Source organism: Pelmatolapia mariae, linkage group LG5, assembly GCF_036321145.2.
Source record: "Pelmatolapia mariae isolate MD_Pm_ZW linkage group LG5, Pm_UMD_F_2, whole genome shotgun sequence".
Lineage (NCBI taxonomy): Eukaryota > Metazoa > Chordata > Actinopteri > Cichliformes > Cichlidae > Pelmatolapia > Pelmatolapia mariae.
The window spans coordinates 25,579,382-25,604,676 of NC_086231.1; the positions used below are offsets into that span (position 1 = coordinate 25,579,382).

At 40.8% G+C, this 25,295-nt stretch overlaps 1 protein-coding gene across 7 annotated transcripts in view; it reads left to right on the forward strand.

Annotated features, from left to right (window-relative positions):
• Nucleotides 1-25,295, forward strand: part of dlgap4b (discs, large (Drosophila) homolog-associated protein 4b) — a 113,784-nt gene that overhangs the window by 83,469 nt on the left and 5,020 nt on the right. For 5 of the 7 annotated variants that reach the window (XM_063474463.1, XM_063474464.1, XM_063474466.1 and 2 more), the window contains 10 exons: nucleotides 3,127-4,421; nucleotides 4,599-4,813; nucleotides 6,942-7,086; nucleotides 8,230-8,485; nucleotides 8,785-8,937; nucleotides 17,783-18,222; nucleotides 18,816-18,904; nucleotides 20,242-20,723; nucleotides 22,476-22,567; nucleotides 24,599-24,769. In XM_063474463.1, the coding sequence (XP_063330533.1) occupies nucleotides 3,195-4,421; nucleotides 4,599-4,813; nucleotides 6,942-7,086; nucleotides 8,230-8,485; nucleotides 8,785-8,937; nucleotides 17,783-18,222; nucleotides 18,816-18,904; nucleotides 20,242-20,723; nucleotides 22,476-22,567; nucleotides 24,599-24,769 (3,270 nt within the window). In that variant the 5' untranslated portion in view covers nucleotides 3,127-3,194. Of the gene's footprint in view, nucleotides 1-3,126; nucleotides 4,422-4,598; nucleotides 4,814-6,941; nucleotides 7,087-8,229; nucleotides 8,486-8,784; nucleotides 8,938-17,782; nucleotides 18,223-18,815; nucleotides 18,905-20,241; nucleotides 20,724-22,475; nucleotides 22,568-24,598; nucleotides 24,807-25,295 lie in introns of all 7 variants that reach the window. The other 2 variants (XM_063474469.1, XM_063474468.1) reach the window with 2 other exon arrangements.

The window sequence follows — 25,295 nt, forward strand, 5'->3', positions numbered from 1 at the left end:
CATTAACATTCTTGGTATTCATGCATTTGTGTGCGCACCAGTAGTATACACTCGGAGCACCGAACGCACACACACGGACTCGTGTCTAGGACCCAGCTAACAGAGGCTTGACCTAAATTCCTTAATTTCCCATGTCTGAGGGTTGAATTGTCTCTTCGCCTTTCTGTCACACAGTGAAGTAAAGTTGTGGCAGGTTTGCATCATAAGCACTCACATCACTGGTTATATGTCACGTATATACATTATCTGCCAAGCTTGATTTTGCTTAATGACAGTTATAGTAACATGCAGTGTCTACCAGTCCCATTGAGTCATGATGGTGAACTCAAGGCACCACGTTACCCAACGTTTCCATGTAAATCTAACTATAATATCTACTTTTCCACTGTAGGACAGAATGAACTATAGCTTGAACTTGAATGATTAATGTCATTATAAAGTATAAGCTTCTATGACATGCACTGGTAAGCATCCCTATTTAAAGCAAGCCTTCTAATAATAAACACTTCATTAGCACTTTTATTAAATACAGATGCACTGCAATGATCGTCTGCTCAAAACATACAGGAAATGTCAATTAACAGACAAATTTGCTGTGTGTATTTCACCGCATACCCTCGATTAGAGTGCTTGAGATCCTGGGCATTTAGACACACAGATTTGTCACGTTGCCCCCAATACGTAATAATAATAATGCGGCTATCAGTGTCAGTTTGAGCCATATTGGTTGACACATTGAGGAGGGTATGCTAAGCTTAGCTGAGTGGCGTGTCACGGCGGGATATGAGGCAGTTAGCTAATGTGGTGTAAAAGGATTTAGAGGATTTGACCCTATCAGCGGAGATGGCACTCAGAAAGGCTCTGTTAATGACACTAAATGAGTCTGTGCCTGGAGCATGCTAATAATGGTGGAAATAAAGCCAGTTCATAATTTATATGGAGATTTTTTTTTTGTTGCTTTTTTCTTTTTGGCAAATGGTTAATTGCAAAAAGTGTGTCAACGTAGTGCATACTTTAAAGGTGAAGTAACATGTAATGTTTCGGTGCCTTCTCTGAAACAATGAATTGTAATCAACTCAAATTGCCCTTCAAATGAGGTGTAATTTTTAGGCGAGCTGCTTTGTCATCACTTATTGCCTGTCTCACACTGCACTGTGCCATTATCTGATTTTTATGCATGTTTGTAACTCTCCTAAGGTGATAATAGAGATTTATAGCAAATATCTCCTCGCCATTTCTCCAAAGAAACTGTCTGATTGATAGAAAATATGACAGAGAAGAAGAAATGTCTGTTTCTGGTCTGGTGGTTGATTTCCAATTTGACTTTCAAATTTTATGAATAGGAAAGTGGTATAAAAAGCCATTAACTGCTAGGCTGACAATTCACATTAGCTTTCTCAATATGGAAACTGTGAATGATGAAAATTAAAGAGCAATGTTATTTTGACGATTGTTTTTATGGAATGAGAGTACCTGACTAAAATTCAAATGAGGGAGTGATGATTTTTATCTGGCCCGAACCCAAAACCTCCGTAGCAAACAGCAGTCTGCGTTTGTGCAGAGCCGCTGTAAGTTAATACATTTTCAGTGAACTGTTGTTGTCCTGCAGAGCTGACTTTGTCTGAAAGTAATTAAGATTAAATGTACTGTGCTGAACATGAGATTAAGTTTTAACAGTATTATTAGTTTTCCTTGCATCTGCTTCGGAGGTAGTCTCTAATATTAAGACATCCATATTTTATCGCAGTTTAACTCCAGTTTACAGCGTGATATCATAATATACTTACAGTATTTATTAAAAATGGCAATTAATTCAGTAGAAATGTATGTGTTTATTAGCTGTCTGCCAAAATGTACAAAGAATTATTCCAGTTATTAATTCACTTGACTGCACCAGCAGAGATAAGGAAGCAGCATGCTTTAAAAAGCTGAAATGTAATGTACTTACAGATGTATTTACAGATGCTCGGTGGGCTTGTGTACTATTCTTTTGGCTTAGAAAGTTAGCAGAAATTGAGTAATAATAATTACACTATTCAGCTATTAATAACTACATATCCACACAGGATAACAAGCCTAATACCTGTCACTATCACCTTTGCATGATATCCCTCCATTATAATCGTTCATGGTCCATGACGAGAAGCGCCATTCTTGCTGCCCTGCCAGGCAGGGCATTGGCACAGCTTGACTAGGAGGACAAGAAGTTGTAGCTGCCAACTCCTGCCGCCCACCGCCCACTGGTCAAATCCTCTTTTACTGGTTTCACTATGACAGTCTGCCCGCCATCCTTGGCTCACCATGCAAAGCTAGGACAGGAGCTTCATCACTCGTGCCAGGGATACCCACTGGAGGTGGGAAGTGGAGAGAGAAGTGACAGTGGAGGAGGAGAGGGAAAGAGAAACAGATGGAATAAGAGAGAATGATACAAGCTGAAAGAAAGGGCTTTTACAGAGATTTGGCCATTGTGTATCACAACTTACCTGGAGGAGATACAGTGAGTCAGCCAGAGACAGCAGGTAGTGTTGTTAACTATAATTTTTTAAACTGCCTTAAGTGTGTAATATTATGTTTTGGATTTTTTTATTATTATTATTAAAGGAAAGGCCACAAAATCAAATCTTCTCATGTCTGCATTTGTTTGTGGGTGCTCGTGAAAGGAAATGTTTGTGCAATGATGATTGACCTTTTTTTTCTGAATGTGATTAGGCAGAAAAAGGAGATATTTGTTCGCTGGCAGCTGCAGAGACCCACATAAATGCAGAGGCGTCTCGAGTAACTCAGTGCTGTCAGCAGTTTTTCTCCTACTGATAATCTATGCCCTGACCCACAAGCTACAGCGCGCCTTTGTTTAACATGTTGTTTTTCTATCCATTTCTAGCATTTTAACACAGATGTTCACTGTGGGAGACAGTGGGAAGCTGGCTCATTCACTGTACAGACAAAAAAATGCCTTCCAGCTACTCTGTTTTAGTCTGGTTTAGCGCAGAAGTGGGCGTATTTGTGTGGCCAAGCTGATATGGATGGTTGAGTTTGAGTGTTTGTATTTTGTACAGTGCTGTATTAATCAGCTCTAAACCTTTTTCCTTCTGTCTTTTTGTTGGGTTGTTTGTCTCTCTTTTCTAGGAAATATCTTCAAAAGAATCTCTCTTCTGGCCTGGAGGTCTTCTAGAGGGTTGGACCTCCTCGCCATCATGAAAGGCTTAGGGACCAACCGCAGCAGACACCTGTCTGATTCCTGCGACCCTTCTGCAGACCATTCAGAGGCCCTCTTTTCTCAGAAGACCACGACACTTCCTCGCAGCCCTTACTTGCTGAGTCCCACAATGGACCACTATGGCACCATGGACCCCCACCTTTACTCTTCAGCCAACCCAAGCTCCCTCCCACCAGAATGCATGCTGCCCCTCAACAACCAGCTGTCCAACAGCAGCACCTTTCCTGGGATTCACTACAACTCCTATGACCAGTCTGATTTTTCTCCTCCTGGGGACAGTATCGGAGGAATAAGCACAGGGACCTTGGGGACCTCCATGTCGATGGGCATGGGGACGGGAATGGGCATGGGCATGGGCATGGCGGGGCTGAGCGCACGAACACCTATGATTACAAGTGGCTCAGCAACAATTTCACATCATATGACCAAGAACCAGACCCCACCAAGTCTGCTTGAGTTTGATAAACAGTTACCTGGTGGCCGTGATGGATTCAGCACATTGCAGTTTCACCGAACATCTGCTGCTGCTGCTGCCAAGCAGCGTACGGACAGTCCTGGTCGTATTCGTTACATGCTGCACTCAGTGCAGAAGCTCTTTGCAAAGTCGCAGTCACTGGAGAGCCACAACATGAAAGGAAATGTTAATGGACGGTCGACCGGCAGTGGAGGAGGTTCGTCTAGTACGGAGGACGGAGGGAAGCACAATCGCAGAGCCAAAAGTAAAGATCGAGGTACAAAATCAGAAGCAACTGCCAAGCGACGGCCACGCTCCAACATGTCGGGCTACTGGAGCTCGGATGATCTGGACAGCAGCGATTTGAGCAGCTACCACAACACCATGGCCATGATGACTCTCGGGCGTCCATCTGGCCCCGACAGCCACGGGGGGCAGAACAGATACATCCACAGTGGCTACAACACTATCAGCTCATCTAAAAGCAGCAGTGACTTAAAGTATCAGGCACTTCCTGGGCCAGGGGGTGGAGGAGGTGGTGGATTAAGTGGACTAGGTGGATTAAGTGGACCAGGAGGTTTGATGATGAATGATAGTGACTATATGAAAGGAGGGTCGTGGTCCACATTAACCATGGGTCAACCAAGACAGGTTATTCAGAAGGGCTCAGCTACTCTGGACAGGTCCATGCTCAAGTCCAAGTCCTGCCAACAAGAACTAACCTGCAACTACCTACAGGTTGGAAGAAGGGTGAGTAGCCCACAAAGTAGAGTGGATAAAAAATTATATTCTATCTATTTGTTGAGTGTTTACTGTATGTTTATATAAGCTATTACCATCAAGGGAAACACTTCAGTGGTTAGGTAACAACATAGATTGTTAAAAACTGACTGAAGACTCATTTTGTTCACTTAATGGTGGCTATAGGGTGACTGGAGCAGCTCATTAGGTCGCAGCGGGGGTGCCAATGAAATCCCATGCCGGCGGATGCGGAGTGGTAGCTATGTGAAGGCAATGGGAGACATGGAAGACAGCGATGACTCTGAGGGAAGTCCCAAACCCTCACCAAAAACTGCTGCTCGGCGTCAGAGCTACCTCAGGGCTACCCAGCAGTCTCTGAGTGACCAGTTTCCCCCACGCAAGTAAGGGCACAAACTGAACTATGGTTTATTACAAATTAGCATAAACAATAAGGGAGAAACCCTTTAAATACAAACAAGGATCAAAGAAGAAGAAAGCGTATGGTTACCGTTCATGAGAACAACTAGAAAAACCATGTCTGTTTCTCCAGTCATGATAAGCTGGGAAAAATACAACATGTTGTTTTTAATGCATGACTATAGTCAGAAGAAAAGTTACTGATTGGCCCTTTAAAATGTATGTAGCCCCCCCCCCCAAAATCTGCTGATTTTCAGAGAACGCCCAAAACACTTATTAGAACACACTGTTATAAATACTGATTGGCAAAAACTCTTAACAATCAAACAACAGTAAAAAAAAAAACTATGGATACATACTGAAGCCCAGCCTCAGAACAGACACACACACACACACACACAAGTGCACACGTGTACACACAGTCCACGCTGCGCTTACTCACGCATAGAAGTGGTGTCAGACTCCCTGCTGCTGTCCACATGTCACTCTTACTATCATACCTCAGCTGTGATTTACCTACATACTATTGGCCATAGAAAGCGTCACTAAGATAATACGCTATACAATAGTGCAGTTTACACAATATGACACTGAGTTTTGCTTGCGTTCAGCCAGTAAATCAGCACAAATCAGCCCGATCGCTTTGACTAAGTGGGACTGTGGCTCACTTGCCTCTGAGTGACATGGTTTCTGGAGCAAAGCATTGCACAATGTGTGATGCAAGCACAGTGGGACATTGCTAATTGACTGTGCTTTTTCATGCAAGGCAAGAAAATATAGTCATATTGTTTCATTTTTATCCACAGTGATGTTACACTAATTTAAGCCACAGCTGTCATGCTTTCTAATGTATAATCAACTTTTCAAATATTGACTTGTTAGAGAAATGTATGAATGTATGAAATTTTAATACCCCGCGATAACATCTTTTCCCCCAGATTATCATGCTTTGACAAACTTTAGTGTATTTTGGGCTTTTTTTGTCAGTGTCTATTACATTCATATACATACATGACACAAAACCTTGATGCAATAATGTGTTGTATAGTTTCCTTTTGAGGTATCTTATAATTCTGGTTGGATCAGAGACAGAGGATAAAGAAGACAAGCAAGAGGTTGGGGGGGGGGTTGATAATCATGGGCACAGCTTACCTACCAAACACACCAAGCAATTTAAAAATCTAGAATTACGCTTGAATGACTTACCCTAATACCCCCCTGCTAATTCCTGATCGTCCAACCCTACTTTCTTCCGTTCTGCGCCTACCTGATTGGCGTGAGCAGCAGAACCCTGGAATACACCTTGTTGCAAGGGGAGCTAGATGCCCTGTGGTCTCCACTCCACAGTGTGTCCTCTCTGCACCAGCTGGGCAGGTCAATGAGCAGGTTAGTGATAGGTCTGCAAGCCACTTCTCAGGGGCGCGGTGCAGAACACTTCAGATCGGATTGGTCTATGATCAGTGACTTTGCACTGCCCCCCTCAGATGTCTGAAAGTGGAAACTCCAAATGCAAAAATTCATGTCCTGCTGCCAACAACTGCTAACCTCCCGTAAGCTTGTAAATACCATCTGTCCAGTGCTTTTAGGTGGAAAGTAGCTTCAACACTATTCAAATTAGGGAATGAGGGGGACATCTGTGTCCATACACTTTGCCATGGCATTTTACTGCCATGTCACTATCACTGTGTGCCAACAAAGAACATGTATAACATTCTATTTTTAGCTTAATAAAAACCTAAACATGTTTTGTCTTGGCACCATGATTGCATAGAACGCTGTGCACTGTACATGCCTCGCCTGACATCATTGGCTTTGCATGCTGGGATGCTAAAATGACTAATGCTAAAATTAGATGAAACAGAGATGAGATTTGGAGCATCAAAGTGGGATTTAAAGGGATGACTTCAATAATAAACTTGTCCTCCTTTTATCTCTCTTTCAATTTCTGGTTTTGCTGGTCACTCATTTTCTCCCTTGATCAACGTTTTCCCTTCTGCCTCTCTGTCATCGTGCATTAGCAACAGCATATCCTGTTTACGATCATTTTCCATCAGTTTTTCTACTTAGACTTCATATCCCTAAAGGATATCTTTTGGTTACTTCCCTTCCCAGCTGTCTTCCATCTCTCAGAGAGTTCTCCAATAATCGCAGCCTAGACAACCTAGACTGTATCGGGAGTATAGGCTCATCTTTGCCACCATGGGACGACGATGACTTCAGCCAGGCTTGCAGTACCTTGGGCAGACGCATGGGACAGGTCAGTGTTTTCCTGGAAGACTGACAGGGAAAATGTGGCGTCTCTTATCTTTCAGAGGTTAAAAAAATGTTTTCCATTTCTGTCTGTGTCTCATTTGCTTCCATTATCTTCCTAATGAGTTCCAAGTGCATTTGTTCTCGATCATAATTTACATCATTTGGCTCCTGGCAAACTTTCTACTCTCACATCACCAGTCAAAGACCCTTTTGTCTGCCTCGAGCTACACTCGTTTCCTTAGTATAATTTACATTTTCACAGATACAACCCGAACGACTGTAATAAAACGAGCTCCCAGCGAACAAAGATTCCCTATTTTCTGACTGCATCTCACTGATAGTTTAAATTTCCAGTTCGTCCACTTACATAAGAACTATTAGCCTCCCAATGTCAAGGTCGGTGAGATGATGAACAACTGTGCAGCGTGGCTCTGATCTTCCTCAGTGAAATGAGGCAGTGCAGGCTATTAGTACAGGATTTACAGCCAATCTCTGACAGCTCACTCACTGCATTACAACACATTCGCCCAGTATATCAATTTAGGGTTTGAACTTACATGCACAGAAGCGAGCCATGCAAATTCATTATGCATTATATTTCTAACTTAGTGATGGACTTTTTCCAGAGCAGAAAAATTCAAATTACCTGAAACATTTACATGATTGTGCCAATGTGTGCTTACACTCACCTTTAGAAAAGTCAGAGCAAAAGCTGAATTTATATGAGCATTGAGTCACAACATGAAAAAAGTCACATCTGTTGCCTTATTGGGTCTTTTTTTTGTTTGTTTCTTTGTTTTTAGCATTATTGTTGTACAGTTTTATGTGAGGAAAAAAATTTAAATAACGGTGCAGATCACTAGAAGAAAAAATGACTTTAATACAAATATAGCCTATAAAATAAATCAGTCTAATATATCATTATTGGACATCGTAAAAATGCATTTATAGCAAATTCTACGTACCCTTAACCATACACACATTTGCACAAGTGCACATATTTGGTGGTTTTACTGCACATCTAGAGGCTACTCCTAGCAGCTACTCTCAAGGCAGCCGCCTTGAGTGCAAGGAGCAGCTACAGTGAACAAAATAACTACTGCTACATCAGTGCCAATCTTGTTTTGTTTTTTTTCCTTCACTCTAGCTACGAGACCTAGAAAGGAGCCATCATTATGAAGACCGCAGCTCAGATTCTACATTTAGAGATTCCCGTTCCCATTCTCAGGACAACTCAGAGCCTCCAGACCTACCCATGCCAACGTGCTTCCGATCCCGCAGCCACAGCTACCTGAGAGCCATCCAGGCTGGCTGTTCCCAAGACGACGAAGTTGCATCCATCGACTCGGGCTGCTCTCCGCCTCCCATTGACACCACGGTTCGCACCTACAGCACCAGCACTGGTAAGTCCCAGACTGAAAAACTGATGGTAAATTGCAGATTTTTTTATAAAACAATATAGGAAGAGTCATTGCCACAAATCACAGTAATGTGTTCCCAAACTGATAAAACCATTTTCTTTCACTCCTTTTCAAGTGTGACACAATCACATGAGCCCAAATTCTTTGCTTTGCTTTGTGTTTTCCATGGTAGTAGTTTGAATGTTCATTATAACCTTGGTGTTTGGCGGGCAACTGATCCTCCTCCAGCATGCACACAGCATTACATTTAGCTCAAATGCAGCCTTTTTTGCCCATGCTAGACGACCTGTCTGCACAATGGAAGACATGGAAAGAACAGTTTGGCTCTTACCTGAGAGCCACAGGCTTGGACAAAGAACCAAAGGAGAAACAACTTGCAATTTTTCTTCAGCGTTTTGGGGCAGACAGACCACGCATCCTACCCCCACGCACAGGTAACAATGTGAAACCAGCCCCTTTTCCCCCTAAAATCATTCTATCCATTTACCACTTCATGAGCTACAAAGAAAAATAAATAAATAAAATGTTTATCAGTACAAATATAAAGTTGTCAAACTGCTGGACAGAGACTAGATTAAAATCATACTCTAAGTATACATTACTGTGTAACTTGTGATTACAGGACATGGTAGCACAAGAAGACAGTGGGCAGTTTGTTTGCTAACCTAACTTTTAATTTCACAGGAATGTTTTACTGGTTGTTGACATCTCAGTGGCCCCTGACGCATATTCCTAGGCTATGGGTTACTATTTAAAAAACAAACAAAAAAAAAAATCAAAAAACATCCACTTTGTGGCGCTCTTCACACAGTCTGTAAATCACAGATCACATGCTGCCTTCATGGTAATGAAACTTTTCAGTGCTACTTGGGGATTATTCTGTAGCTTCAGTGTACATATTTTCACCAAGGATTTGTTTTTTGTTTTTTTATTAAATGTGTTCACTTGCGCATAAACACAATTGGAAAAATTAGCTTGTTTGTTGTTTTATTTTTCAAAAAATATTGCATAAAAAATTACAAAAATTAAAATTACATTTCAGAAATTAAATACAATTTAATTTCTGATTATCAGAGTTTAGAGTGTAGACTTAAATACATCATATAGAGTTGCTTTTTTGTTGTATAAGAAGCAATCAGATATTTTACTTAGAAAGGGTCTTTGTTGCAGTTGTGCAAAATTTAAGGCATTATGAATATGGTTGTGTAAAGTATATTTAATGTCCAAAAGTGTCTAGAATTGCATTTTACAGCAGTGGAACAGAATTAAAACTAACACTTTCATTGGCAGCAAGCCTGGGCTCCTGCAAAACTTTACAGTTAGAGAAAGAAAATTTCATTTTAGATCTAATTTTATTTCAGTTGTTGTTATCCTTACCGTATTTTTTATGTCTGATTTTAAAAAAAAAAGTTGTAGGACCTTGCCGATGCTATTATTAGCATTTAACAAAAAATGGAAAAAAAGAAAGAAAAGAAAAAAGCTTTTGGTCTTCTGACGGTGGTGATAGAATGTCCGAGGTGCTCCTGAAGGCATCAAGTAGAGCTTTCCACCACGCCTCCCTGGAGCTCAGAGAGACGCTCCAAACAAAAGGCAACAAAACCCGGCTTTTCGTTTCCACAGGCGTGACAGGTAGTGCGTGTCGACAGCTGTCATTGAAACAGTCTAAGTCTTTACTCAAGACACTTCGTATTTTTTGACTGCGCTCTGAGAACAGGGTAAGTAAACTAACCGTTCTCAGCTTACTGTTTACACGTTATCATCAATTAAAGCTCAAGTTTGGTGTCCCGGCTTGTTCGGTGACAGGATGACGTTTAGCTGTTGCCCACGGAAACGGACGTATGCTTTGTGGTGTTAGGACGATAATTGAGCATTCCCGTTGATAGTTTGTGCTGGATAAGGGCGGTGTTTCTGAACATAAGTCTAAGTGGATGGCTAAATGTATTCACTTGTCTTCATTAAAATTGGCCTGCACAGGGGGATTATTTAAGGGCTGCACCAATATTCGCCCAAATGTTGGTTTAGAGCCCTTTTCAGGTTACATTTAAGGTTCTGCAGTTTTGTAACTGTGAAAAATCTGTCTGTGTCCTGATGATGGTTTCCATGACAAGGAAGTGGTGGTGATGGTGTTGTGTGTTTCTTGTAATGTTAATGGATTAAACTGTACATAATCCATACTTTGCTGATAAACCGAGCATCACAGTCCACCTCATGCTGTTTCTGAACCATCAGTGTCACTTGAACCAGTTGTTGTTACTGATCCAGTGTTTATATTGGCTTAGGCTGAGCTGGAGCTGTCATCCACCATGTTCAGTCTTTCCAGTCTTTATTGAGAACGTGGTTATGTTTGGATCCAACCTTCTTGCCCTCAGCTTTTTTCCATCCTGGTTTATTAAATAAGCATTTTGGGATGAAGATTAGTGTGTTCTTTAGTAAAGTTGTGTACCCTATAACATGATGGATTATATGCTGGATTATAGCTGGTGTGCTGGTATTTTAAGGGTTTGGTTTCTACCTTGTTGTGTGCTTAATTATTTAATTACTATTGCAATATTCTGCCCGAGGGGGAACTTTAACTCACTCAAGCTTCTAAAACGAATTGATCAAATGTTCCAAACCCAATGGTGGGAAATGCCCTTAAAACAGTGGTGGCTTTGTGGGAACTACAAGTGGTTATCATCTATTTAGTATTCCCATGCCAAATAGTAAAAAGCTATTAAGAGAAAGGAGACTGCTGTTTGTCCTGTAGCACATGTCCTATTTTCTTTTCTTTCAGTTTGGGATTTATTCTTTATTCTTTAGTTAAGGTTTAATTAATTGGGATGGTTTTTAAAACTGATTTATATCCTCCTAAAACCTCAGCAATTCTTTTTTGTCCTCTGTTAGGGACATGAGTCTAAGACCTCTACATCAAGCATCATGAATGCAATCTATACGAGTCCTACTTTACTGTCAAGATGACATCCTGGTCTTTCTATTGATGGCAATTTGTTCTCTGTCAATTACATTTCAATCATACTGAAAACCGGTTGAAATCATTTTTTTTGGATGAAACATGAAAACAGGACAATACTGACTGAGACCACCAAAGAGGTGGTCCTCTGGTTACATCAAGCTGAAAATGGGCAACCAGGTTTTTTTTTTAAATAAATAAATGTCAAAGCACATAAACCACCTGCAAAGGTTTATCTCTGAAGGTAGCATTAAAACCAAACATTTAAAAACGCCAGCTGAATTCATTCTTCAGCATATCGGTGTTCACAACATAACTCAGATAACCTATGCTCTAAATTTACTGGCTCCTAGTTATAGATCGAGACAGATTCTTCAAGCTTACGCACTCCAGAGTAATACTTGATCTTCATGCCTCAGATAAGGACGAAAGAATAAAGCCTTCTGAAAGGTAATGTAACAAGGCTGCCTCATTCTGCTGAGGCAATGGAAAGACTATTTCCTTCACAGGCCAGTGTCTTGTGCAGCAGAGCCCTACTTTTTACAGAAATTCTTATCAGTACAGTGGGGGAAATAATTATTTGATCCAGTACTGAATTTGTAAGTTAGCTTGCTTCCAAAGAAATGAACAGTCTCTAATTTTTTGGTAGTTTTATTTTTAAAGGAGAGAGACAGAATATCAACCAAAAATCCAGAAAAAACACAGCAAATAAAAGTTACAAACTGACTTGCATGTCACTGAATGAAACAAGTATTTGTTCGCCTACAACGCAGCCACAATTCTGGCTCCCAAAATTTGTCTATGTGCTCATGTGACAAACAAATTACAGTATATTACAGATACTACTAATCCTCAACTTGTTATGTGTACAAAGCACTTCTGTCAACAGAATCAATTTCTTCCATTCCAACCTTTCCGCCAAAGTGGGCAAGACCAAAGAGGTGTCAGAGTATGTCACGGGAACGCTTGTAGACCTGCAATAGGCTGGAATGAGCTGCAAGACCATCAACAAGAATCTTGATGAGAATGTGACAACTGCTCGTGCGATTATTCAGAACTGGAAGAAATATAAAATCGGTCACAATCATGCAAGACTTTTCCTCGTAGGGTGAAGATGATTATGAGAACGATGATGAATCAGCCAAAAAACACATGGGAGGAGCTTGTTAGTGATCTGAAGATAGTTAGGACCTCAGTCACCAAGAACACCATTGCTAACTCACTGTACTACATAAGTTTCTCCTGCTCAAGAAGTTTGGCAGTGAACATCTAAATAATTCAGTGAAAATTTGGCAGAAAGTGCTGTGGTCAGATGAAACTAAAATCAAGCTCTTTGGCACCAACTTGACCCGTCGTGTTTGAAGGAAAAGAAATGCTGAGTACGATCCAACAAACACCATCCCCACAGTCAAGCAGGGAGATGGAAACATTATCGTTTAGAGCTGTTTTTCTCTTAAGGGTACAGGATAACTTCACCACACTGTTGGTTGAGAAAACTACCATAACTAATAGAGACTGTTAACCTCATTGTAAGTGAGCAAACCTACAAATTGAGCAGCAGATGAAATAATTATTTCCCACACTGCTATTGTGTCTCAATAGAAGATGAATCTATTTTTTTAACAACCACAACAATTGATGCAACATGTTGCTTTCAACCATAATGCTGAAATTATCTAAAAAAATCTAGATATCAAAACATTTTTTCAGCAACCTGCTTTTTTTCTCTCTCTCTCTCCTTTGTTAAATGTTTTACTCCAAAGACCAACTATATGTTTTTAATTCATGGCATCCCCGTTATTGAAGCTTATTTTGCGTAACTAAAAGGCAGCAGTTTTTGGGTTCATGTCTGTTTTGTAGCTCTTTCCTGCAGTTCTGAACAAAAGCTTAGGGTTAGAAAGAGCTGGCTGCACTTTTATTATACAATTTAAAAGAAGATTTTTCTGTTTCCACAGCTTGTGTATGTCTGTGTGGCTGAAATCTTTAACCTAAGCAAGTACAGGAAACTACTTGCTGTTCCTCTGTTGTTAATGCGTTTCTGCACTGGGTACTCTTTCTGATCGCAACAGGCTTTCTACACCTGTTTTCTATGCTATCATACAGTTGACTTTTTACACTTTGCTCATTAATCTGTATGAACAACAGTGGATTGTGTGGGTAAACTCTAGACTTGTTAAAAACCGGTTGGGTCACTCGTGTGGTTATGGATGCCATTGCTAATCTGTATCTGGAGGAATCCGTATAGTCTCGTGGGAGCACTGTCGCAGCGATGGTGCTCAAAAAGACACGGGAGAAAATGTTTGACAGTTTGTCAAGTAGACACAAGGTCTTCCTACCACTGTCCATCTAAAATATACCGTCTTTGGAATTAATGTTATTTATTTGACAACATACTGATTGTATTTGAGTGTCCTGTTTGTTGTGCGCAGCTCTGCTGATTTATCTCCTGACTAATCTCAGAGGCAGATGTCAGTTATGACAGTTATGTGAGTAAAGCAGATTCGGCGGCATTAAGAGTTAAGAGGGTGAATTCTGGTCAGATGACGAAAGCGTGATGTGACTCTTGGAGATCTGCGGGGCAGGTGTCCAAACACAGACATGCACACTATCTATGCCCTCTAACACCTCGTCACGGTGACAGTTACCCCGCACGCTGGGATGCATTAGTAGGGCCAGCGCACCACATCACACGCTGTGCTCTGCCTAGTGTCTAACTCTCGTTAGAAAAAGGAGAGGAAACGTGGACTTTTCAGCTGTATCAGCGAGGATGTTGGTCATTCTTGGTGGATAGTGACGTGTATAGCTATGATGAATGTTAAAGTGAACGTTTCTTGAATGACATTTGTTTGACAGTGTTTGTGTGGAAAGATGTCGAGAGTGGATAAGAGCTGGACTGAAATAATGGCATGTCTCAGACACTTTACAGTTTTTGTTTTGTAAGCTATGCTAGCTCAGAGTTGGTGCTTTCCATCTTTGAAATGTGTGTTTCAATGCATCAACTATCGATGCATCAGGTCAACAAGAAGAACCGTTACAAGTTTTTAAGGCTGATGAGGAAACACAAATCTGATATTTGTTAAGCTCTACAAATGCCTGATTATGCAAAAGTCAGCAAATAATTGTGCTGAATAATCGCGTTCTCGATACTGACCGTTATGACTACTCAGGCTTTCGCCATATTGGCAACACCAGTGGATCCTTTATTGTCAGTTTATGTTTCCTATTAGGAAAGGGTGTGTAAAAGGGTGTGCATGTTCGCACTCCTCTCTGTGAAAGGAAGAAGACACGTTCTATGTCTGGAGGTGGGCCAGTTTAGGTGTGGACTGGGTATCATCTCCACTGTTTATTAACTCTGTCATTGTTCAGGCTTCTCTGGAATGTGATCTTGAGTGCATCGCTGTTTAGTGTCACAGCGGGGACAAAGGGCATCAGTCACAAGCGAGGCTTCTTGGCTGTTAACAGGTATTAGTCTGTCAGTAGGAAGTATTGTATTTTCGATTTTTCCAGACGTTTATCTTCAAAGTCCTGAATTATTCCATACAGACTTTTTTTGTGCTAGTAAATAAAGTAACAGCACTTTTTTCAGATTGGAAAAAGAACTCCCTGTATTCATACATCTTGGACTGCCAGAAGGACCTTAGATCTAGTGACGGTCCAGTACTTCAGGCTGGTAACTGACAGCAAATTGACAAAATTGACTCGCACTTTATCAGATTAAACTGACTCAATAATATGTACGAGGTCAGATGAGCTATGAGTGTGTGTGTATGTGTGTGTTGGGAGGTAAAGATAAGGAGCAGATTATGGTGAACAAATGACCCTTTTGTTAGTGATTCAGAGCAGCTCACATGTTTGCTGCAGGGCTTTTTAAAAACCCTTCTTGGGATTTTGACCGCAGCTTTCAGTGAAACCTGATGAAGCGTAAACAATGTTGAATGGAGTTCAGCAGAAGCTGTTGTGTTGTTTCTTCTAATCTAAAATGTAAAATTTAGCACGTGACTATAGGAATCTGTGATCATGTCCTGCTGTTGTGCCACGTTTTACACTTTGAGTGGTAGTGAAGCTAAACCTGACTATAATGTTAAATAGTTCAAGTTTAAATTTATGTTAAGGCGTTATATATTATATTTGATGCATGAGTTTTTGTGACTTTTTGAGATTTTTACATCATCAGTGTGCTTCCCCCCCCCCCCCCCCCCCATCTGAAAAAACAAAATAAAAGGCACAATGCATTTTTAATGATGTAACAAATCTGATACCAATTAAAACTCATATGCAAATATTTACTTGATTTTACTTTATTTTATCAGAAAGTAAAATAAAGTTAACAGTCTCATTTCAAAAAATTAGATTTTTCTAGCAATTATTTCATGGTTCAGGCTTTAAAAGGTCAGTTTCTTCTCTCGGCTTCAAAGGGTTGGGCTCTTCTCGGTGCTAACTCTCTTCCATGGTTTTTTTACTCATTCCTCTTTTTTTCCTCATGTGATGTCAAATAAATCATCTATTTGAGGGATTATACAGCAACCAAAGGGTTTACAGTGTTACAGTAACATTCCCTGTTTAGATTAGACATTTTTAGTGGTACTCCATCGCACTCTGCCGTTACTGTGTGTGTAGCATGAGGGGAATAGTGGTCTCTTCTACAGAGTCCTTGTGTTTAGACTAACTATAGAAGCCTGTGAGTGTGTTTACATGATCTTAATGGGAATCTGTAGCCTTGAACTGAACATCTATATAGCTTGTGATTGATGACTGGATAATACGCAGCTCTAGAATGGCCAAATGTTCTATTCTTAAAAAGATTTATATCACAAATCTTTCTTCCAATTTTACTAATATAGATCAGAGGGAAATGAAAGCTATAAAGAAAACTGAATGAATAGCCATGCTAGCATTGAATCATTGTGGTCTAATAGGCAGAGGGCAGACGTTGGTATGAGCTGGAAAATCTGCTTTTTATATTGCGTGATGGTCTCATGTTGTGTGGATTTCATGTAAACTAACACAAACTGTTACCAGTATAAGGAGCTTGGCTTCAGAATTTTAACCCCTGTATATGGTACGCTGCCATGTGACCATGAAACTGGAGCATTGCAACGCGGTGGAGTATTAACACACAGCTAGCATATTTGTTTTGTTGGTGCAGCATTGAACATGTCAAAGCATACAGACGCGAGCCCCTTTCAGATGAGCGCTTCTTTCCATTGATCTGATGGCATCTGAACGCGTCGGGCTAGATGAGCATCTGACTGGGCACTCTGGTTACTTTTCGCCACGGCAATCTAACTCGCTCAGTCAGAGTGTGAGGTGCGGAGGGAGCTGGTGCATCACATGCAGCACACACACGCTTATATTGATTTAGTTACTGAGATAGATATTAACATGTATAGTTACACTTAATGAGTTAATGCTTACAGTTTTCATTATTATAGGTGCAAAAAGTATTTTCTCACAAGTGCAATGGTGCTCTCCACCACTGTCACTGATGTATCTGACAGAACATTAAAAGTGACCTGTGTCGGAGTCACTGCAAAAAGCTTATGTATTCCATGTTTGAAAATCCCAGCTGCTTGCTTTTTTGTGTGTCTTGCCAAATTGACATTTATTACTCAACATGCTGTAACAACAAGCATAAATGCACTATTAAAGGAGGTGGAAAGAGAGAATATTTTACTTGTAAAGGTGTTATAAAAGTGTTAATTGCATGTTATCTCTTACTATACAGATTTTATTTGAGTGGTTTTTCTCCCTCCTTTGTGTATACATTCTCTCTGCGTTATCTTTTATGAGTGGAGGGCATTTTTGGACTGTCATTGGTGAGCACTGCAGATAAATCTATCTCCCTCAGCTGTTCTACCATATTTGCCTTTGAGTGTCAAGTGGCCAGAAATTGGTTTACTGATTTCATCACCTGTCTTGTGATTGAGTCTTTGAAGCACACGGGTGTGTGTGATTTAATTTAGCAACCATTATGGGATGATAAGTTTGTTCAATTTTCTGCCTGATTAGATTTTCCACTTTATGGGATGCTTCCCCAGTTCTGCTGGAGCTCCAGCTTTCATGCAACAGTGTCTCTGTGTGTTTATCTGCAGCTGAAGAGTTTTGCTTTGGACATGTTGAGAAAAGTGGTTAGCGAGTTCTTAGAACGACCCTGATAAACAAATGGGTAATGCATTAAGCTGTTTGCAGTTCTACTTGCGCATTTTATTATCATTGATTCCTCCTTGTTTTGTGTTCACAATCCCTAGAAGTCACTGGCCAGTTCACTGAAACTCTTATTTATAATCCTTCTCTTCTAATTTCTGCCTCTCTGCTCTTTTCTCCTTCAGTCTCCACATGCATAACCACCTGTAAGAAAGCAGCTCCTCCACCAGTGCCACCCCGTACAACCTCCAAGCCCTACATCTCAGTGACCGTGCAGAGCAGCACAGAATCGGCCCAGGACAACTACTTGGACCAGCAGGACAGGAGGTCAGAGGTCAACAGCCAATCTAGCCACGCTCAAAGCAATTCTTCTGACAGCCTTGACAGCACCCGTGCCAACAGCCTGGCCCGGGGCATTCCCCGCCCTCCGCACATCATCCCCACTCCTATTGCTACCCCGAGAGAACCAATTGCCCCCGCCACTGCAAATGCTTCCACTGAGACAAGTGACTCTGTAGTCCAGCACGAACCCCTAAAATCGGGATTTAATAAAGGAAATCTTGCAGCAGAGGAGCCCCTAGTAGCCCCGGTGCCCAGGCGGAAACTTTCCTCCATTGGCATACAGGTAGGACAGGGGTGGCTGTACCACTGTTGCACAGTTGTGTAGAAATCAGACGTTAACTACACATCTAACACAGAGCGGTGCCAATAGTCACAGCGTTGACTGAAGTGTAACTCGTTTTGCCTGTTGAGCTTGAATCCAGGAAAAAGCTAATTTTGTTCATGATCTCTGTCTAAGTGTTTCCCATCAAACCTAAAAGTATGCCTGGAAGTTAAAGGTCTCATTACTGTGACTCTCGCTCTCTCATTACACCTGGCAAGAGCATTTTTTTTTCTGTGGTATTGAAGCCAAACCACATATTTTTGCTTCACCCTCTTCTCACTTTGTTCTGAAGCGGAAATATTTTATCCATTTTCCAGATCCGGCTCTCAATGACTCATTTAGAACAACCTTTGGTTTCGGCATTGTATTGAAACCAAGCATAAATTATACAGTTTTTTTTTTTCTTTTCAGTTTTTCCACTCATGTTTTGTTTTGTCACTCTGGAATGCCAGCTAGTAGCCATTGCTCGGTGCCATATTAATTGATTCGTGATCGTAGTTTTGACAAAGCCTTTGACTATATTTTTGTTTGTGTCATTGTTCCTTACTTTTCAGGTGGACTGTATTCAGGAAGTTGCACGAGAAGAGACTCCTCCCCTGACCAGATTTCAATCAATTGGAGTACAGGTGGAGGACGGGTGGCAGTAAGTCCTCTTCCTGTCCTTTTAACAACGTGAGGAATTTATATTATAGCCACACATACTCCTCTGACTGTTCTTTCCCTTTCCAGGAGCTTTGTAGATGTTAAAACACCCTCATTGTCTTTGTGTGTTGTGTTTTCAACGTTGAACCATAGTCCTATAATGAATATTAACTACTCAAAGATCCCCTCCGGGCATGTTCAAATAAACAAAAATATTAATCATGTGTAATGTAATGGGGGGAAAAATTAATTACTTGCCTAGAAATTCTTAAAAGCCTCCTACATTGAATTCAAATTGTCAAATATGAAGCTATTTTTTATCTTAATTGAAAAGTTTAACTGCTGGTTGTAAGGCTCCTCATTCATTACTTTCTGTGAGTGATAGTTGTGCAGCAGACCAAAATTATCTTAGTTTGCTAAAGTCTGTGTTTTGAACTCAACTTGTAGCAAGTAAATGTGAAAATAGTCTTGAAGTGTTACACTGTGAACATGCATAATGCAGTTAAATGTGAAATGTGCTCACAATTTAAACTTGCCACAGGGTGATGACTCACACTGTTTCTACAGATTATATTCAAGTGCTGCAGACAGTCTGGAAAGTGCAGATTGAGTGTTTTACGCATTTATTAGACGTGTATACAATCAGGTATCTTATGTAGTAAGTGACTGTCTGCTTTCTTGTCTCTATACAGTCTTTTGCAAAGTGCTTGAATATAATCAAGATAACAGAGAACAGGGCAAATGCACGTCTGTCTCTGGCAGCTAGTTTTGGCTACGCACCGCGGGAAACTTTAAATATGTCTCTGTTTAATGTGTGGTTAAGATTCATTTGTTTGGTGCAGTGATTTCTGTGACTTGTTTGTATTTTGCTGGTATTGTGCTATGTGACTCTGTTATGTCAGTTTTGGTGCAATAATACTGTCATTCTTCAGGGGTTTTTTTCTCCCTCTTCTTTATAATGTTTCATTATTTGACTGAATGCAAACCTCCTTATGTTCATTTTCTGACTGATAACAGTAATGCTCAGTCATTGCATCCATCATATCTAATCAGCCTTAGAAAAACAAGAAGCTAGAGTTCCAATCCTCACAAATCATTTGATGCCGGTCTGAGTGCATCATAATGTATGCAAGGCCCAGACTCCATTAGATACTCTGTATTTATAATGTCTACGTTGACCAGTGGAATTGGCTCACTGTTTAAACTAAGAAAGACCTGTTTGTTCCAGTAAGGAGTAAACAGGTTTTCTTTGTTAATGTTGTGCACATAAAATGTCACAATGTTCTTCTAATTATGAAAAAAAGCAAATTTATCACAGTGTCAAATACTTTTTTTCAGGCTCAGTCACTCCAGCAGCATGGCCTCAAAACACGAAACAGACTCAGACACGCAGGACATCTCTATCATCTCCCATGTAATTAATGCCAGACCCACTGAGAAGAAAGTCATGGTCAATTGTGCCAGTCAGTCCATGAGCTCCCCTCCTGGACGAGACTCTTTAGACAGCACCGACCCCACCGGTGACACCTCTTCACCTCCACCTCCCAGGCAGATTCTCAACCGCTCCACCACAAGAAGCAGCTCTTCCTCTTTCTCGGAAAGTCTGGACCCAGCGTTGGACCCCTCTTCTCTCCCACCGCCAGACCCCTGGCTGGACAGCGGGAATAACAGCAGTGTCCCTCAGAGCGGAGGAGGGGGAACGCTGTGTCGGAGGGACGGCCAGTGGTTCTTGAAGCTGCTGCAGGCCGAGACGGGACGCATGGAAGGCTGGTGCCAGCAGATGGAACAGGAAACCAAAGATAACCAGCTCTCAGAAGAGGGTAAGGATGGCAGTGTGCTCACTATAACACAGTTTTCTCATTGTTTAAGTGCCTCTGCCAGCTGGAGAAGGTTGCAGAATAGGAAAAGCATAAATCAGTTTACGTTGTGTTGTTTCGGATATGGTTTTGGTTGTGGTGACACATTTTGTTATTGTCTGGAACAGAGAGTGTTAAATTCACAGCAGAGCCTATGACTCCTGGGTATTGTTGTGTACCACAGTGGCAAAATTACAGGAAGAAAAGCAAGATTTCTCAGAAATAAACATGTAATTGTGTCTTGGCATATGTCTGTGTAGGTTCTCGTCCTGGTCATGGTTATTTAAGGAGCTTAGAAAGAGCTTGAAAAGAAAAAACTTGACTTTTTTGAGTTTATTAAAGACATTTCACCTCTTATCTGAAAAATAACTGTGTTATGACATAGTTTGTCCAGTAGGATGCGCTCTTACTCTAGTATTTACAAGAGTCAGCAGGAGTAAGCAGAGTCTGCAGCACATGTAGTTGAGTCCACTTTACAGCTCAGCAGACCGTGGTGCAGAGGTGATTAGGGCTTTCATAGCAGGCTAAGTTGCTAACTGTGATCAGGAGTAGCTTTTTCATACATAAAAAAAAATTAAGTAAAACATGTTTGTTCTTTATAGTTTTTTTGCAGATAAAGTGGTTGCATATGTGTTACTGCATAGGGATGTTTTTCATTATAAGCTAGAGATACAATCACACAATTAAAACACTTTTTTTCCATTTAAGATTTGAAACTTTCTATCTATTGTTGACATAGCCATAACTTAAACCAGAAAGTTCCAGAAAGAGCACACCAAGGCTAAATGTCAAATCACTACCGAAGCGCTTCAGCTCAAGCCGAATTCTTCCAGACGTCTGTTGTTGTCTCGCTCCGGCACTTGGTGTGGAGCTCAGTTTATAGGGTCTTGCCTCAAGGCTTCTTCTCACTCTTATCAGAGTTGCACAGCATGGCAGGGATGAGGCGGTAATACCTGGGGTTACCGCACACAAACGGGCCTCTAATCTCCAGAATTACACAAATCTAGTCTGGACCTGATTAAACCCCCAGATTAGATTAATGCCTCCACATCAGCCTGTGGCATAGAGCAAATACACACAGTACACACAAGCAGGGCTGTGGGTGGTCAATATTCAGACAAGCCCCTTTCCTATATTTGACTGCATGTACTCAGGTGTGCGTGTGTGTGTGTGTGTGTGTGTGTGTGTAAATGGGATTTTTACAGTAAAATATTCAGGATTAAATCTGATATCGAGCTGTTTTCCAGACCCAGGCGACATAACACTATAATCATAAATAGTATAATAAATTTGAAATGCAGTGATTGAATAGAAGCTGCAGTTTTGTCAGGACAGATGTTTGTCCTGATTTTGACAAAGCAAAAGACTAGCATAGTGACAAGTGACAGACAGAAGGCTGGGGTATCTATATAGGCTTACATTCCTTTAAATAGGATCACAATGTCCAATACACTGTAATCCCCTTCATGACATCCTGTGGAGTCTGTTAGATTCACTGTTTCCTACACCTACGTCTAGACCCTAAAGTTTTGCTTTGTATGATAATGTTCTGCACCAAGGAAAAAAACCAGCAAGTCTTTACCTAGTGAGACCAACTGTATGCAGGTCAGTGTGTAAAGTACCACTATGATTTCTGTCTCTACTTTAGGAGGTAGAAAGAAAGAAAAGAGAAAATCTTCAATGATTGTTAAATTTCTTTTCTTTCTCTCACTGTAGTGCTGGGGAAGATTCGCAGTGCAGTAGGAAGTGCCCAACTCCTAATGTCTCAGAAGTTTCAGCAGTTCCGGGGACTGTGTGAACAAAACTTGGTGTGTATATCGCCTTTCTGTGATGATTCCACTTTGCAGGCTCGCTCACGAGACTGAAAGTCCCAGCTAGTTTCTTGTACCCGTTACCAATTTGGGAATTTTCTTTTGTGTGTGTGTGTACACAGCAAGAGCTGCTTGCTTTGGTGATTACAAAAGCTTTCACACATATGACAACTAATCTGATATACAGCAATATTAGGCCTACACACAACAAGTCATTGGGATCAACCCACACAAAAGAAAAGGAGCTTAAAATAAAGAAATAAGCCCTTCATCTCAAGTGTTTTAGTGAAAATGGCTATATTCCGCAGACTTTACAACAAATGCTGCAAAGTAGGAAATAAAGAGTGACTACGCGGTTTATCTAAAATATATGAATATAGATCACAGCAGTGATATAAAGCTGCATAAATGTAGTGCACAGAAAAAGAAGGCACAATCTAAAAGCCAGCCTTCCCCAAGCATTACAAACAGTGGCTGTGTGAGAGTAAAAGATCTCAGAGCAGCCTTTACTTCATATCGGGCAGTATCTGCAGGTTTAATCAGCAGAATAAACATAGAGGGAACAGTTTGATTTGACACTAGATGCTGAGTGGTTGCTTTCTAGATCAAAGTACTGAATTTATCAACGTGGGAGTTGGAAATGTATGATGTTATTGAAATGACTAAAACCAAACCGTGCTGCAACAGTAGTCCCTCTAGCTCAACAAAAAGAGTTAAGCTGTGATGTAGCTCCCTCTAGTGCTAAATATGAAAACAACAGCTTTTCTGTGCCATAACTCTCAAAGTAGGCAGTGCTATTATGCAGCTTTTGTCCTTCTCCATTGATATTTTTCTTCTTTTTCTTTTTTTAAATTTAATAAGAAGATAAAACTCAAACTAAAATACCTTCTGTGATCGTGTGTTGGCCAAGAGAGGCAGCGGCTTAATCAGCAGAACAATACACACACAACAGGCACACATTTGCATTATAAAATAATGGAGGCGCTTGGTTTGTTCCTCAACATCCTAACCCATTTCCTGTTATCTGAGGGTGCCGGTTTGGGTCTTCTTCCAGACCTTGTCAAATTGGTGACACATTTGAATAACTTGCATATGGTTGTTTGAGCTGATGATCTTTGAATCTGCATTGTCTATAAATAACTCCCAATCTAAATTGTAAATAGCATTGTTGTAATTCAGCTAAACACATATTAGCAGCAGTTCTTACAAGCCTCAAAGGAGGTTGGTTTAAAGCCAAAAGAAGGGGACGGGTCTGTTATAGTTAAAAGAAAAGAAAAAGGAACAACCAAATAAGCTTTGTGCTCATTTTAAAACCAAACCTAGAGTCAGTGCTGTCTACTTTCTAGTCAAACAGCTGAAGGCTTCCATGGACAGTGGTGGTTCCAGCTGTGGTGAAACTACAATACACTGAGGTTCTGAGGTTCCAGTGACAGACTGGGTGTGATGTAAAGAAACCATTCCACCAAGCTGATAGCACATCATGGACATAGATACCACCCTTTTACTTGCCAAGATCATTTCAAATAGAGTTAGCCAACTTTTACATTTTCAGTGGTTAATTTTATTTTTATTTATTTATTTTTTCACATAAAATTTGTTTTCCATTTTCACACATGCATCATATTCCTGGACAAGACTTCTCTGGTACACTGAAAAGGCTGAAAACAGGCAAATTTGTCAGAATCCATGGCTTCTTTTTTGGCGCTTTAAAGGCTACACCGTGATAGCAGGAAAACAAACTAACCCATAACCAGAATGAGTTTGATTCACATTCTGGACAAAAACTACAAACTCCAAAAAAAAGTTAACATGTTTGGGCTTAAGAGTAGTAATAAAAAATTTTTAAAAAAGAAGCTTTTTTTTATTTTTAACAAGGTTTCATCAGCGGCGTAACACTTAACACTTAAATTTTACTGCAGTCAGCTTTTATATCTTATGATTCTTTTCTTTAATATTTATTACAGTGTTATATAGATTACATTTATTGTATTCTTACTCTTCAATCATTTTCATCTCTCTTCTGGTTAGAATACAAATGCCAACCCACGCCCTACAGCCCAGGACCTGGCTGGTTTTTGGGACCTCCTTCAGCTATCCATTGAAGACATCAGCCTCAAATTTGATGAGCTTTACCATCTCAAGTCCAATGACTGGCAGCCCGTGACATCTGCAGCTGCCCAGTCAAATTCTGAGCGGAAGGTACTTCCCACCCCTGCTGCCCAGTGCCCTGGCTGGGGTAGGAAAGCCGCCGAAACCGGCCTCTCTCCTCCCACCACCACTACCATTGCTCCCACTCTTCTTTTACCCCGCATCCCCTTCGTGGGATGAACTCTTACAAGGCCTCCCTGTCCAAAGGGGCCAGAGTGATCCCTGTAGGCATGCATGGAAAAATTAAAACATCTCAAAGAGGGCTGACGCTTGTGTGTTTATGTATGAAGCCCTACTTTGAGCATGCATGTGTCATTTTTCTGATCTGTGTGTTGCAGCGAAGCATGGCTGAGATGCACTGGTTCATGTGAAAGAATTCTGGCTTTTGTTATTTAAAAGTCTGTGTGCTTGTGTGTCCTTTGTTGATTTTTAATAAGTAACTGTGTGTACATGTGTCTCTGTGCCTGTGTTTTACCTGTCGCTGAGGTGCTTTTGCTTCTGTTGCTTGTCAGTATACGTGCATCAAGTGTGTCTTGTGAGCCTTATAATTTAAACTTAATGTAAACTCCCCATCAGT